The 13996-nt window shown below is 35.6% G+C and overlaps 1 protein-coding gene across 1 annotated transcript in view; it reads right to left on the reverse strand.

Moving 5' to 3' along the window:
• Nucleotides 1-7533, reverse strand: part of LOC131034686 (uncharacterized) — an 86443-nt gene extending 78910 nt beyond the window's left edge. The window contains exons 1-2 of the mRNA XM_057966258.2: nt 7023-7533; nt 5329-5383 (exon numbers count right to left, since the gene is read on the reverse strand). Of these exons, the coding sequence (XP_057822241.2) occupies nt 5329-5383; nt 7023-7533 (566 nt within the window). The remainder of the gene's footprint in view (nt 1-5328; nt 5384-7022) is intronic.
• Nucleotides 7534-13996: the final 6463 nt, after the last annotated feature.

The raw sequence follows: 13996 nt of genomic DNA on the forward strand, positions 1-13996 counted from the left end.
GTCTAAGACCTGACACATAGTATCCTTTTGCACTGGTCCCACTTGAATAGGTAACATCACGGTTCCTTTAGAGGACCTTTCCTCATCATCATAGGCCTTTATGGTAATCTTTTTGCAGGGATCAATAGACTCTTCTAAGAAGCCTAATGCATGGATAAGCTTTAAAGTACATATATTAAGTCCAGCTCCTCCATCTATTAAGACTCTTTTTACTTGGTGTTTGCAAATGATGACTTTAATATGGAGAGGAGTATTATGTGGATGACTCAAGGAAGTATTATCCTGCTTTGAGAAGGTGAGATTATGAGGTCCTGTCATATGGGCGACCATGGCTTGAAATCTGTCCGCGTCCAGACCTTGAGGTACATTGGTTTCCAAGAGCACTTTTTCCAATATGTTTTTGTGTTTGGGTGATAGTTTCAACAATTCTAGTATAGATATCTGAGCTGGAGTTTTGCGTAGTTGGCTAACCAAGTCATATTGGATTTTTGGTGCAGGAATTATAGGTGCAGTATGTCCTTTTAAGACATATTTTTGAGTTCGAGTTGTCACATTGATAGATTCATGATCACACTGATCTCGGATGGTGATGACATTGACTTGATGATCTTCAGCTGATATGTGATTTATGGTGTTGTTGTAGATATGGTCGATACAAGCTCCGCATGTATTGTTCGAGGTTGAAGCTCCATCTTTGTTGTAATTTGGAAGAAGATTTTTAAAGGCTCTGTGATCACCATTTGTTTTGAGACCATCTACTGTTAAGTCACCTTGATCAATCATGTCTTGCACAATGTTTTTCAATCTCATGCAATCGTTCGTCCGATGACACTTGTTACGATGAAAATCACAATAGTGTGAATCATTCCACCAAGGTGGTTTGATTTGGGGTTCATAGTTGCTGATTGTAGGCAAGGAGAGAATTTTGTTTGCCAGAAGTTCTCTGAATGCTGATTCTAGTGATTGCCCCAATGGTGTGAAGACACGCTTTTGGAAATTGTTTGTGCTGTCGTGTGAATTGTTGTTAGGTCCTGGATTCATGTTTTTGCTTTGAGTATCGTTGGTGTTGTTTGTGTTGAGTTGTCCTTGATTGGTATTTGGTGCATATGTGTTAGCATTTGGATTAGCACTTTAACATTTTTCATAGTCTAAGGATTTCTGGATAATGCAAGCACTGGTTGCTTAGATTTGGGATCATGGGATTCATTGTTGCCTTTGTTTTTGTTTCGAGTCCAGAATCGAGACTTGTCCAAGTTGCTATTGTTCTGGTTATTGTAGTTTGATGAGTTTGTTCCTTCCTTGAAGAATTTGAGTGTTCACTTTTTGACACACGCTTCCTCTACTTGAATGCTGTTTTCAATCAATTTAGTGAAAGACAGTATGCATTGGAGTTTTAGCCTGTAACTCATTTCACCATTCAAATTGTCAATGAAGATTTCCATTTTCTCCTTTTCGGGAATATCTCGAGGATATTGTGATACCATACGTCGCCAGCGTTGAAGGAATATCATGAATGTTTCGTTGTTCTTTTGTTTAGTGTTACAGACGTCTAGCATGGTTATAGCATGTTGGATGTTATAGGAGTATTGGGTTATGAACTTGTTAACCAATTCATCAAACAATCTGACATGTGGTGTAATTTTGGATAACAATTCCATTGTTTGCCCTCCCAAGCTTCTTGGGAATAACCTCATCAGATAGGTGTCATCATAAGACAACTCAAGACTCATGGTACAGAATTCCCCGACATGATCACGGGGATCACTTTTTCCATCGTATTTGTCAAATTTAGGCACATCTGAGTTTGGAGGAAAAGGGATCATGTGCAATCTCCTGTCAAAAGGATAAGGGCAGATTTCATTTAAAGAGTACCATACTGTTGTCCCTTGTTGTATGTCTTGCATTTGCCTTTGTAACATTTGCATTTGTTGAGTAAGGGCAGCCAAAGGTACATTGTCTTGCCGAGGGAAAAGTTCTTCCCTTGTATTGATCCTGGGTTGGAATTGTGTTTGGAACGGTATGTTTTTCTTGGGAATGTATTGTCTTGGTGTATGTTACTCTCGTATGTTTTGATCCGAGATGTTTTGCATTGGTGTATTTTGTTCTGGTATGTTCTGATCCGGGATGTTTTGTTCAAGGTCTCGGATTTCTCTTTCTCATTGTCGTTCTTGATATTCGTAATGCTGAGGGTGTGTTCTAAACACATCTGCATCAAGGTTGTCAAGGAGTTTTACTCCTTTACTTGTGAGCATGAGCAAATATTTTTCTTTGTCATTTTCTATGAGCCTTTCTACAAGCTTTTGGAATGAAGCATTTTCCTGACATTGCTGAAGAATTGCTTCAGAAATTTCAGTATCCTCTAGGTGTGGACCCTCAAAAGGATTTGACAACCTTCGATTCATACTAGACTCCGCGTGTGTCTTGCTCTGTTGGTTTTGTTGAGAGCGAGTAATAGGCATTTTAGTAGAAACTTTCAGTGACGAAGGGGACAAAATCCTCTTCAATGTGGTGCTCGGGGGTTGGAGGTTCTGGCCGGGGTGTGTTATAAGTGATACACTCGTCGGGTAAGAATGCCGGATTGATCCTTCCTCCACGGTTTATGATTTGATTAAAAGCGGACTTTTGACAATATGCCCTAGTCTTTAAAGGCTCTTTGTCAAATTTGTTGGATTTGTTTTGGATATAACGTTTGACGTGATGAAGGAATACTTGATGAGATTTGAAGAGTTGACGATTGATGTATAAAAACTTATTTCTCTTGATGAATTTGGAAAAACTAGGTTGTTGTTTCTTCAATGTGATGTTACAGTAAAGGTTTTTTCTTCTCAGAATATGGGGATTAGTCATGCATGAGTGATTAATAGTTTCCTTTGATTTGTTTGGATTCAGTTGATCTTGTTTTGAAAATTTCAAGTCTTACTCTATCAAAATGAAGGTTTAGATTCCCCTTCACGACAAAGTGTGCCAAATGATATGGATAAAAAGGCTCTCGATATGGAGACTTGATTTGACAACCTGATATTGTTTAAAACAAGTGTTTTTGAGATGAAATCCGTAAAATGGTAAAGGATTCTGTTGATACTTATGATGAGGTTTCTGGATTATGATAGGATAGATATGTTTTACTGTGCGATTAGTTTAAGATTTTTACAACGTTTGTTTTGACACAAATTTGGCTCAAGAAATAGCTTTTAAAGTCTTGTTTTCGCTACTCCACTTTGATGAGAATTGATGCTGATGAAAAGAGGCTTCTGAAAATGTTTTTAAAATTTTTAAAATTTCTCACTGTTTTGCCCCCTGTCTATATGTTTTTGGTCATGCGCTAGAACAGGGACGAAATGCGCTACCAAAATTACTCCACGTGCTAAAAGAATGACCACACGCGCTTAGCTGCCCCCAGACACGTGCCAAAGTTTTTACTGTTCAACCTGATGCGCTAATGTTTGGCTCCTACGCGCTAAGCTGATGCTTCCACGCGCTAGACTATTTTTCTGATGCGCTAAATGTTTTAACATTGTTTTGGACTTGGGATAAAACGTGACTGTTTGGAATAGACGCGCTAACTGGATGGTTTGATGCGCTAATAGAAATACCCTACGCGCTAAGGAGTTGTCCCCATGTGCTAATCTACCCCGTTCTTTTTTTCTTTGGTTGGTTTTTTTTTCAATTTTTGGTTTTGATTGTGAGTTTTTCAGTTTAGATGGATGATTTTCTGAAGTATCAAATGTAAGCACAACACAAAAAGTACAACCATTTTGCCTAATCTAACAAAAAGTGTATGTTCTATGAGGATGTGTTCAAATCTCCAATATTTTCACAGGTTTGGATACGAATAACACATTTCAGAAAGAATTTTTATTCAAAGGTCATAAATAACACCATAGCCCACTAGTCTTGATACTCCATTGGCTCAAACAGCCGTGTCACCCCCTAGAGGGCACCCTTTTTTTTGCTTTTTGCTAGAAATTAACTCAAAGTGAATTGCTTCATAGTTGAGTAGTTATCTTGGGAGATATATGGTGAGTAATCTTGGGGGCGAATTCTTCCCCACCCTTGCACTATGATATTATAAATGTCTGGTTATTGACTCGATTCAAAGTTTCTATTTCTATGGCTCGTAATCAGGCTTCCTATTCGGCCATCAGTGATAAACTCCCTCAGGAGGCTTCCCAACCTTTAGAACAAAGGCTTTACGTATCTCAAGGATACTGGGGGAAGGCTAATCGCTGCGCACAACTGCTGAAAAGGACTTTCGTCACTTTTCACTTTTGATTATAGTGGGTTGGAATACTTGGCGTCAAAGTCGTTTCCCACTTAGGTCGTTCCCTTCACACCGGCCATAAACGGCTTTAAGAGTTGATTTCAACTCCTCGGGAAGACAGGCCTGCTAAAGGATGTAAATGCTTGAAGGAAAGAAAACTTTTTAAGAGAGGTCTGGCTTTTTGATCACCCAATTAAGGTGAGAGCATATACCTTCCACTTTCAATACAAGGCAATCAAAGTTCTTTTTAAGCCTTCAATTCAGTGATTTGCTAACCTCTACTTGGAGATGTTGCTCCAAGAAAAACATGGTGTTCCTTTTAGTCTCTCAAAGCAATGATTATTTAATATAGTGAAAGAATCTGGTCAACAAAGCAAAATTATCGATGTGGTCAACAAAAGAAAATTGAAAAAGGGGAATAACTTCCCTCCTTTTGATTTTGAACAAAACTTCGTAAGTGAGGTTCTTTCCTTTGCAAAATTTTAAAAATGAATCCTTTTATACACCAAAGGATGGTGAGGTTCTTTTTTTTTTAGAGCTATGTTTGCAAAAAGAAAAGTTTGTGTTGTTATTTTTAGAGCCTAAAATAAAAGTTTTCTCCTATGAAAGCAAGAAAATTTTTGGTAGTGGTTCTTTTTATAGCCTAAAAACAAGGTGAGTTCAATTTGAAGAAAAGAAAATCAAATTTTAAACTAACATAGGTAAGTTAGTAAAAATCTAACTATCTTGATCCTAAGAAGAAGCTCGCATTTGCAATAAAGTTTGTTAGAAACTTGCAAAATAACCAGTTAGATACCTCGGTGTACTTCTACAAGTCTAATTTCTAACTTTCGGGTACAATTTTTATTTTTCTTATTTCTGTCTGTGATGCGCTACAGAACAAATTGTACGCACTACAAAATCACAGTAATGTGCTAAGATAAATCTGTGATGTGCTATACTGTCTTAGGGATGTGCTACTCTGTGTTCCAGGAATGCTACTTAGTTTTTCTCCTGGGCCGAAACCTACAGGAAAAATTAGTATTATGATGCGCTAATACACGGACTTTGCATGCTAGATGATGGACCCTGAACAGTGAACCGAATGCGCTAGGCTGTTAACAGGATGTGCTAAACAGTTAACTCAATGTGCTAATTCATTTTTCCCGCATACCTGCAAAAGGGGTTAAATTAAAAAAATGATTTGATATATGGGGTAATGCCCCACGGTGGGCGCCAGATATGTATGCGGGAAAAGCGGGTCGATAGAACTCAATATGCAAAAAATGAAACTCTATGGAGCCTTGCTCACACACCCACAAGACTTCTTGGTGCAAGCTATGGAGTCATGAAGTATGACTCAGCTTCCCAAGGATGGTTCCATGGTTCTCTATCTTGCATGGTCCTTCAAACCAATGTTTTTGCTCTCAGATCACTGAGCAAAATGGTTTAGGAATGACAAATGCAAGAACGAGGGATGCTTTTGTTGATTTTAATATGAGATGCATCTTAAGCTATGCATGATTCTAGAAATGCAATAAACTAACTATAAGATGACAAGGTTAGTAAACAAACTATCCTAGCATACTATATTAGTTAATGATTTAAGCTAGTGATAATAGAAATACTCTAAAATGCATATTAGATTAATTTCTATTTTAAAAAGAGGCTAAATGATGAGCATAAATGGTATATGAAAGCTTGAATGTATTTGAGCATAAGTATGATACTACAAACTTGGATGATTAAATGGAAGAATGAGAGCTCTATTTATAGCAAAAATAGGGTAATGGATGGCTAGGATTGAAAGGTTTAATCAAGGGTTGAGTTTGAAAGTTGGGAATCCATGTTTGCAATTGGCACCAATGAAATGGTGACAATTGTCAACATAAGATTGGTTGAGAGGAGATGTAAGAAGCATTAAATGCTTGAGAAGACTTCATGGTTACCCTAGGGGTTAAGGGTTAAGGTTAAGTTAAGATTATCCATTGGATAAAGCTTTTACCCAAAGGATAAACTCTTGTGCAAAGGTTTAAGAATAACTATGGTCAAAGCAATAAATGCTTGATGAGACCCTTGGGTTAGATGAAGGTTGAGTTAATGAAAATTCTTGAACCATTGAAGAAGGTTTGAGTTAACCATTAATGGTTATGAAGACTTTGGGGACAAATTTGTAAGAGTCCTTCCAAATTTGGGGGCTTTCAACAAGTTAGCTTGTTGAATGGATAAAGGCTTTAATGCATTTTAAAAACTTTACTCCAAATTTGAGAAGTGACCTCCTCAAATTTAGGGAAAAGGGATAATGGATGGGTTTGGGTTAATTAATTAGAATTAGATGGATTCTAGAAGAAATTAGGAATAGGTTTTAGGATGCAAGTGGGAGATGTAGGAAAATGCAAGTGGGTGGAGAGATAATAGGATTTAATTGAAATAAAGTTAATTTAATTCAACTTGGTTGCAATTGAATAGATTAGACTTATTCAATTTAGGGTCAACTTCTTTAATTAAATTTGAATTTAATTAAAAGTGGATAGAAGGGATTTAATTGAATAAAATGATTTATTCATTAAATGGTAAAAAGAAGTCTAGTGAATTTAATTTAAATAAATTGAGTAATTTACTTAATTTAAATAGAAGAATGTGGGTGATTCAATTAAATTAGATTTAATTAAATAGATAAATGAACATAAAATATTCATTTAGGAATATGGTCATTTTTATACGTCTACACATTTTTTACATAAAAACTAGTTAAGTACACGCTATCTACATATCATTTTACAAAGCCAATCCAGGCCTTTATAGAGACCTTCACCAGAAGTAGCACAGGAGCTCTGAACATGCCAATGGTGGCGAGGCAAACGGTGCAATTCAAGCTTCTCACTTGTCTCTGCAACACTCATTGCATTGGGAAAATCATTCTTTTTGGCAAACACAAGAAGAGCAGCATCTCGCAATGCCTCCTCTTTGAGAAGAGTGTGCAACAAATCTCTTGCCTCTGCAATACGTTCCTTGTCATCGCTATCCACCACGTATATAAGTCCCTTGGAATCCCCAATGTAGTGTCTCCACAGTGGCCTCATACTTTCTTGGCCCCCAACATCACACACAACCAACTCAACGTTTTTGTGCTTCACTGTCTCCGAATTGAAGCCCACCGTGGGAATGGTTCGAATAACTTCCCCAAGTTTTAGGTTATATAGAATTGTGGATTTACCAGAAGCATCAAGACCCACCATCAGAATACGTAACCCCTTTGTAAGGTGTGAGATTTTGCTTGATTTGATGCCCATATTTTCTAGGTCTTCTGAATATTGCAGGAGAGTTGAGTACAAATCAAAATCTTTATAAACAGGAAGATATATACCCAAAAGCTTCTTGGTGGCTGTTTTTAACCGGCACATACTTTCCAATGTGCCCCTTGACGTGGCAACTCGGTGCAATTCTTCACCCATTAAGATTTTAGGTTAGTGTATACTTTCAACACTATTTTTGTAAAATGAAAAATTCTTTCAATTCAATTTGGATTGCATTACATCAAACCTAACACATAAAATTTGTTAAGGTAATTCATTTGAAATCTTATTCTCATCTATTAATATTATTTTAAATGTATAATTTCATTGCTATTTATAAATTAAAAAAGAAATTCAATTCAATTTGAAAGGCACTTCATTAAACATAAAGCATAGGATTTGTTTAAGTCATTCATCTAAATCACACTTCTATTTATTAGTGTGATTTAAGATGAGTCACTTCTACAAGTCAAAATTCAAAATGTGTTATTTAAATTGAAATAAAATTTAAAGATTGATTTAAAAAGAAGCGGAAAAAAACTGTTTATTTTGATAGGAAAAAACCTATAATTTAAAATAAAAGTCATAAAAACTTAAACAATTCACATTTTAACTAAGGTTGTTGGCAGCAATGGCACTCCCCTTGGGATGTTAGACAAACCACCTTGTTGAGGCTGTAGCCACTAAAAAGTTTCCAAAACCATAATATTTCTCATGCCTATTGAGAAGCCAACGGGTTGGTCGATTACTTTGGTAAACTTGGAGTTAGTAGCAATGAAGAAAAAGTATGGGAGCTAGGAGATAATCTTTTGGCTGAAATAAAGGCCTTAATGTTATATGATTTGGCCCAGGGGAGACATATTTTAAATGATCACAAAATACCCTCTTTTGATGGCTTGCATTCTAATTATTAATTGTGTCATTTTGGCATTACTCATGCTTGGGTCACACACTTTTTGGGTTCTTTCTAGCTTGCCCAACAACTATTCGACCTTGCTCAATATTTTCAGTATTGAAACCATGGGCGGAGAAGGGAAGAGGGTGGAGCCCTTAAATTGTGAAGACCTCAAGAAAAATAAAACAATTTGGTGCATTCTGGATCGGGGAGGGCTCACTCCCTTCATCGAAAGATTACACAGTTCCCATGCAAATATGACTAAGAAATTTGCTAAGGGTTTTAAGGATGGAAAAATTAAAACTGAAGGCATAATGGTCGAGATTGATGGGAAACTTATTGTTGAAGTCATGGGTCTTTCTATGGAAGGGGAAAAGTTTTATAGGGACAAGAAAATAGTGGATGTTGCGATCAAGAAATTTCTCAGAAACAAGAAGGAGAGGGCTAAGCTTGCGAAAGTCGACAAAAGAAGCTACGATATGGGTAACATCAAATCCACTTAGCGCTTTCTTTTGGTGGTTTTGATGAAGTATGTAACCCTAGATGATAGATTACTAGGGCCTACAGGCATCATTTTGTGTTTCTTAATCATTTTAGGCATAAAGAGAAAATTTATTTTCCCTTCTATCCGATGGCTTCAATTTAATGCTAGCATAAAGGACCACAAAAAAAAGAATTCCCCTATTTTGCATGGTGGTTTTCTTTTCCTCATTCATGAATATATAAAAACCCTACCCTCCCCCTCTGCTAGGGTTCCTAGAGCTTTGAGTGATTCTGAGGAAGGGGATCATGTATCAATCTTTCCTCGAATGAAGAAGAATGGAACGTAGATTTGGAAGGTTCAGACTCTGATTCTGGGTCTTCTCCGAAGAGTAGCCACCAAGATAAATGAGTTAGATCATCTTGTGTGCACATCACATTTTGATTCCCTGTCGTCTCATCAGTCACTCCCAAACAAATCTGTCTAGGTGTCGAGCCAAAGTGGTAGACCCCCCTTCCTGAAAGAGCTCAATGCCGATTCCCCTTTCCTCAATATGGAAATGGAGAATCCTGATGTTATTATGGCTGTAGCCCATGATACAAAAGTTGATAATTTTAGGATGTTTAAATAGGCCTTTCATGAAATTAAAGATATCAATGTGAAAATGAGGGCTATTAGCAATAAACAAGACTCTCAAACTAATGAACAGTGGATGATAGATCAGAGAAAGGCAATGGTGGATTCAATTTAGAAGACTATGGGTACAGTTAGTGATATGAAGTAAGATTATGACTACATGATTTCTCAGTTGGAGGAAAAAATCAAGAAATATTTTCAAGGAAGACTGAGTAAGATGGAAAACAAATCTTGAAAAGTTAATGAAAACTTGATATCTCTAGTTACCTTCAATCACAAACTGGTTAAGAGATCGACTGAGAGTATAAATACCATGGTTGGAAAGATGGAAGCGAACCACTAGGAAGGTGCTACAATGGATGTGGAGGTGCTGGATAAAAAGATTAAGGATACAGTGGGACCGTGCAAGAGAACAAGGGGTAACCTGGAGAACAAATCTGCTAATCGGGACATTCAGGAGCTGAAGAAGATTGCACTAAACACGACTCAGCTAGAAACAGAGGCCACTAAGGCCCTTAAGAACTTGTACTAGTTTCTATCCTTTTGTTGTCTCTTTCCTAGTTTTTGGTTTTGTATTAGTTTCTTGTCATCTTTAGAGTTGCAATGGAACTATTTATCTTTATGTAGCTTTTTGATGTAGTTCTCTGTTAAAGGGTTTCGGGTCCCTTCAAAACCTATTTATTTCATAATAATAAAAAATTGCATTTTACTTATGGTTCAGATTCTTCTATGGATACATTTTAAAAATCTCTTTAAAACATATAAATTTTCATTGTTTTCACTTTCTAGGTTTCCTAATATTGATTCTACAACAAATCTTGTTCTTGTTTTGTAGTTGGAGCTATTTGTGGGGGAAAAAAATCATGTATTATCTATTGGATGATAAACACTACTTTTGAATCTTTTTTCTTGATTTTATTTATCTAATCTCCCTGTGTTTGACTTAAGATTGCAAGAGATTGAGCATATGTAAACTTTGTATAACATTTAGCATCATAAATTGTACATCTTTATTTAGGGTGTCCAATTTCAAACTCTCCTAGCACTCATTTTAGTATATTTCGAGTATCAAGACCCTATTATCTTGCATCCCTAGAAATTTAGACCTAAGTGTCGAGGAAATTTCGGTCGCGATGACCTTGTTTGACACTTTTTGGCTAATAATTTTGTGAGAATAATATGTTAGTATAACTCATTTCTTCATTTCATTATTATCATTTCAATTCAAGAGCAAATTTGAGTCTAAGGAGCAACAAGCTACACCAAGGAATCTTCAATTATGATTTAATGATGAATATTTTGATGTTTTATCATGTTATTGCATCAACACATGGACGACTTGTCCTAGGAGCATTGCATCACCCATTGAAGGTATAATCAATTCAGACAATCATTTCAATCTAGGTTTCAATTTTAATTCATCTATAGGGTTCATTCCAAACCCAAGGTTTGGCATAAGCAAACCCCTATCAGCTGAACATAGTCTTTTTTCTTTTGTGTGCATATTTAGGTTCTTCTACAGGTCTATAGCAAAGACATAAGATCATCATGCACTCAAAATTTTTAGAGAGGCCATATCTCAAAAGTTCACCCACAAACACCAAGACAAAGGCATTCTAGGTATCATTGTCCTAGACAAGGGCTCTCATGGCACCATTCTCCTCCCATATTAGGTTAGGATAAAATTTGATATGGTGCCAATGTAGTATCTCGTAGGCCCAAATCTAGATCAGTGTGTATGAATTCATTAGTTAGAATTGCAGGTTGTTTTGGGCACCTTTGTGCTCTTAGTTCTAAGTCAAATTTAAAGCACATGTCCCTATCTATATCTCCTTTGCAAATCGAATTTGGTTTTGTGATAATTAGTTCCACATTTAGTTTTTATGTTGTCAATTGTTAATTTTGTACCTTCTAGCCCTAATTCGAGCATATCCTTTCAATTGCTCAATTTTAACTCAATCAAAAGGAGTGGAATCCAATATGAATTGAACCCTCTTCCTAACAAAATTGAAGTTAAATATCTTGAGTTCATTCTCTGTATAATGTAATAATTCTGAAATAGGTCTTGTTCCTAGTTTGCATGCATAAATTAGTGAATCCCATTTCTATACATTACATTTTGGTGAACTGGACATGATTTTGAAGTAGGTCTTGGTCCCAGTTTGCATGCATAAGTTAGTGAACCCTATTTCTATACGTTACATTTTGGTCAACCAAACATTTCTTACACTTGCATATTTTTATTCTTACTTTTAGATCTAATTATTGCACACATTTTTCAAATTTAGACATATTCATCCGTTAGTTATGTACTTGCATTGCATAATTCATTTACATGTGTTTCTTACTTTATATACTTGCATTAATTGGTTTATTAATTGCCTATGTTAGAAAGTAATTTTTGTTTCATTTCATTGCTTGTTCCATTGGATTAGACATCATAGACAAAAAAAAGGGCATTTTAAAATCTTTTTATGTTGCCATCAATTTTACGATAAAACATCAACCTTCAATTCACTTGTCTTTGCATTGTATTTTTCCTAGTAGTACTATATCGAATAAGTTTGATGCATGTGATGTTGCTTTAGCCTCTTTTATATCACCATACATGTCTCCTAAATATTATCTCCCCAATGAGGTCATTTTAGTGCAAGAAGATATTCTTAGAACTTATCTCACTGATATCTCTCTTTGGAATCAATCATTGAGGAATGATGTCGATTATTCTCCTAATATGTGTCTCCTCGGCATGAGATTACCTTTGTGCAAGAGGATTCTATTGTGGTAAAAGAGGATGATATGATTGACATTCCCCTTAATAAAGATTTAGTTTCTTCTCATTTCAATGACCTTCCCTCTATAGATGAAGCATTGACGAGTTTTGCTTCTCCCAAAATTGATCTTATTCATGAAGAAATTTTGGTGTAAGTGAAAGATATCACTAACAATGTTCTCTTTCTCTTAAACATGAAGCTCTAGTAGATAAATAATCTAACAAGGATCAAGTCAATCATGTTACTGGTTATGAGAAGAGTAAAATTGTTGTCCACCTTTGTTAAGATGTCCTTCAATGTAAAAATAAACCAGTCATTGTTGTTAAAGGTAGAGTGAATCACCCACCTAATTACCATGTAGTATATCGCACATATAATACTTAATACAACAAGAAAATTTTTAATGTTCTTCTCCCTTCCCAACGTCTTCTTCCTCCCCCCCCCTTTCATATTTCACAACATGTTGGTAAGGAGTGTGATCTTGTTGAGAAACTTTGTGCAACCCAAGCTAAGATATCCCTTTAGTACTTAATTCAAATCTCACTCACATATCATGGAATGATACAAGAAGCTTTAATACATCAACACTTTATTATTTGGGCCCTTATTTTAATCATGACCTTTATATCTTATTTCATTTCAAGGTTCAATGTACGTTTTTCCATGTCTAAATATTACATATTTTCATATAAATTATATTTCTAGTAGAAATACCCTATTATCTTGCATCCCTAAAAATTTAGGTCTAAAGTGTTAAGACAATTTTGATTGGGGTGACCTTATTCGACACTTTTTGGCTAAAATTTTGGGAGGATAATATGCTAGACTTGTTATTCCTAAAACTATCCTCGATGCAAAAAATGATAATTCTAAGTCTTCGAAAAGGTGATTTTACATTGAGATCCCTATATAAGACATCCCTCCTAACTTATTTCATCATCTCTCATTAATATCATTTCAATTGAAGAGTAGATTCGAGTCTATGGAGAAATAAGCTACATTCAAGGAATCTTCAATTATGTTTCAATTATTATTTCATCATGAATTTTGTGACCGTTTGCCATGTTATTATAGGAGTTGAGAAAATACAACACCACAAGAGCCTGAAGATCTTTTGCAAGCCGAATAACCTATTACAAGGAGAAGCAATGAAACAAAATATGAAGAACATACAAAACATAGAGAATATGCTCAAAAAGAGAGAGCTCAATATTCACAAAAATATGTAATGTGATTCTTACAATGAAAAGAAAGAACTTAACCTTTAATAGGTCAAGAAACCCTAAAAAGGGAAAACCTAGGTTTGCACATAATAATTAATTAAAATAATTAATTATATGTACCTAAAGTTAGCTTAAGTGTAAAAGAGATAAAGGGAACTTAAATAATTAAACAAAGAATGTTTAATTAATCAAGTAAATACCCGAGTACTCTAATACCCCCCCTTAAGCTAGACTTAGGGAGAAGCTAAAACCTAGAATAGCTACTGAAAGCAATAAAGATGGGTCTCAACAACAAGGCCTGATCAGGTACCCAAATACAATGAAATCTCTATGAACTGGAGAAATAGAGAAAACCACATGGGAACAAAACTCTACTCCAAAAAGAGATGGAAAAAATATCACTGAAGCATGAAGACCCTGCAAACTCTGTCAAAGAATAACTGCTGACTTG

The sequence above is a fragment of the Cryptomeria japonica genome, chromosome 5, assembly GCF_030272615.1.
Source record: "Cryptomeria japonica chromosome 5, Sugi_1.0, whole genome shotgun sequence".
Lineage (NCBI taxonomy): Eukaryota > Viridiplantae > Streptophyta > Pinopsida > Cupressales > Cupressaceae > Cryptomeria > Cryptomeria japonica.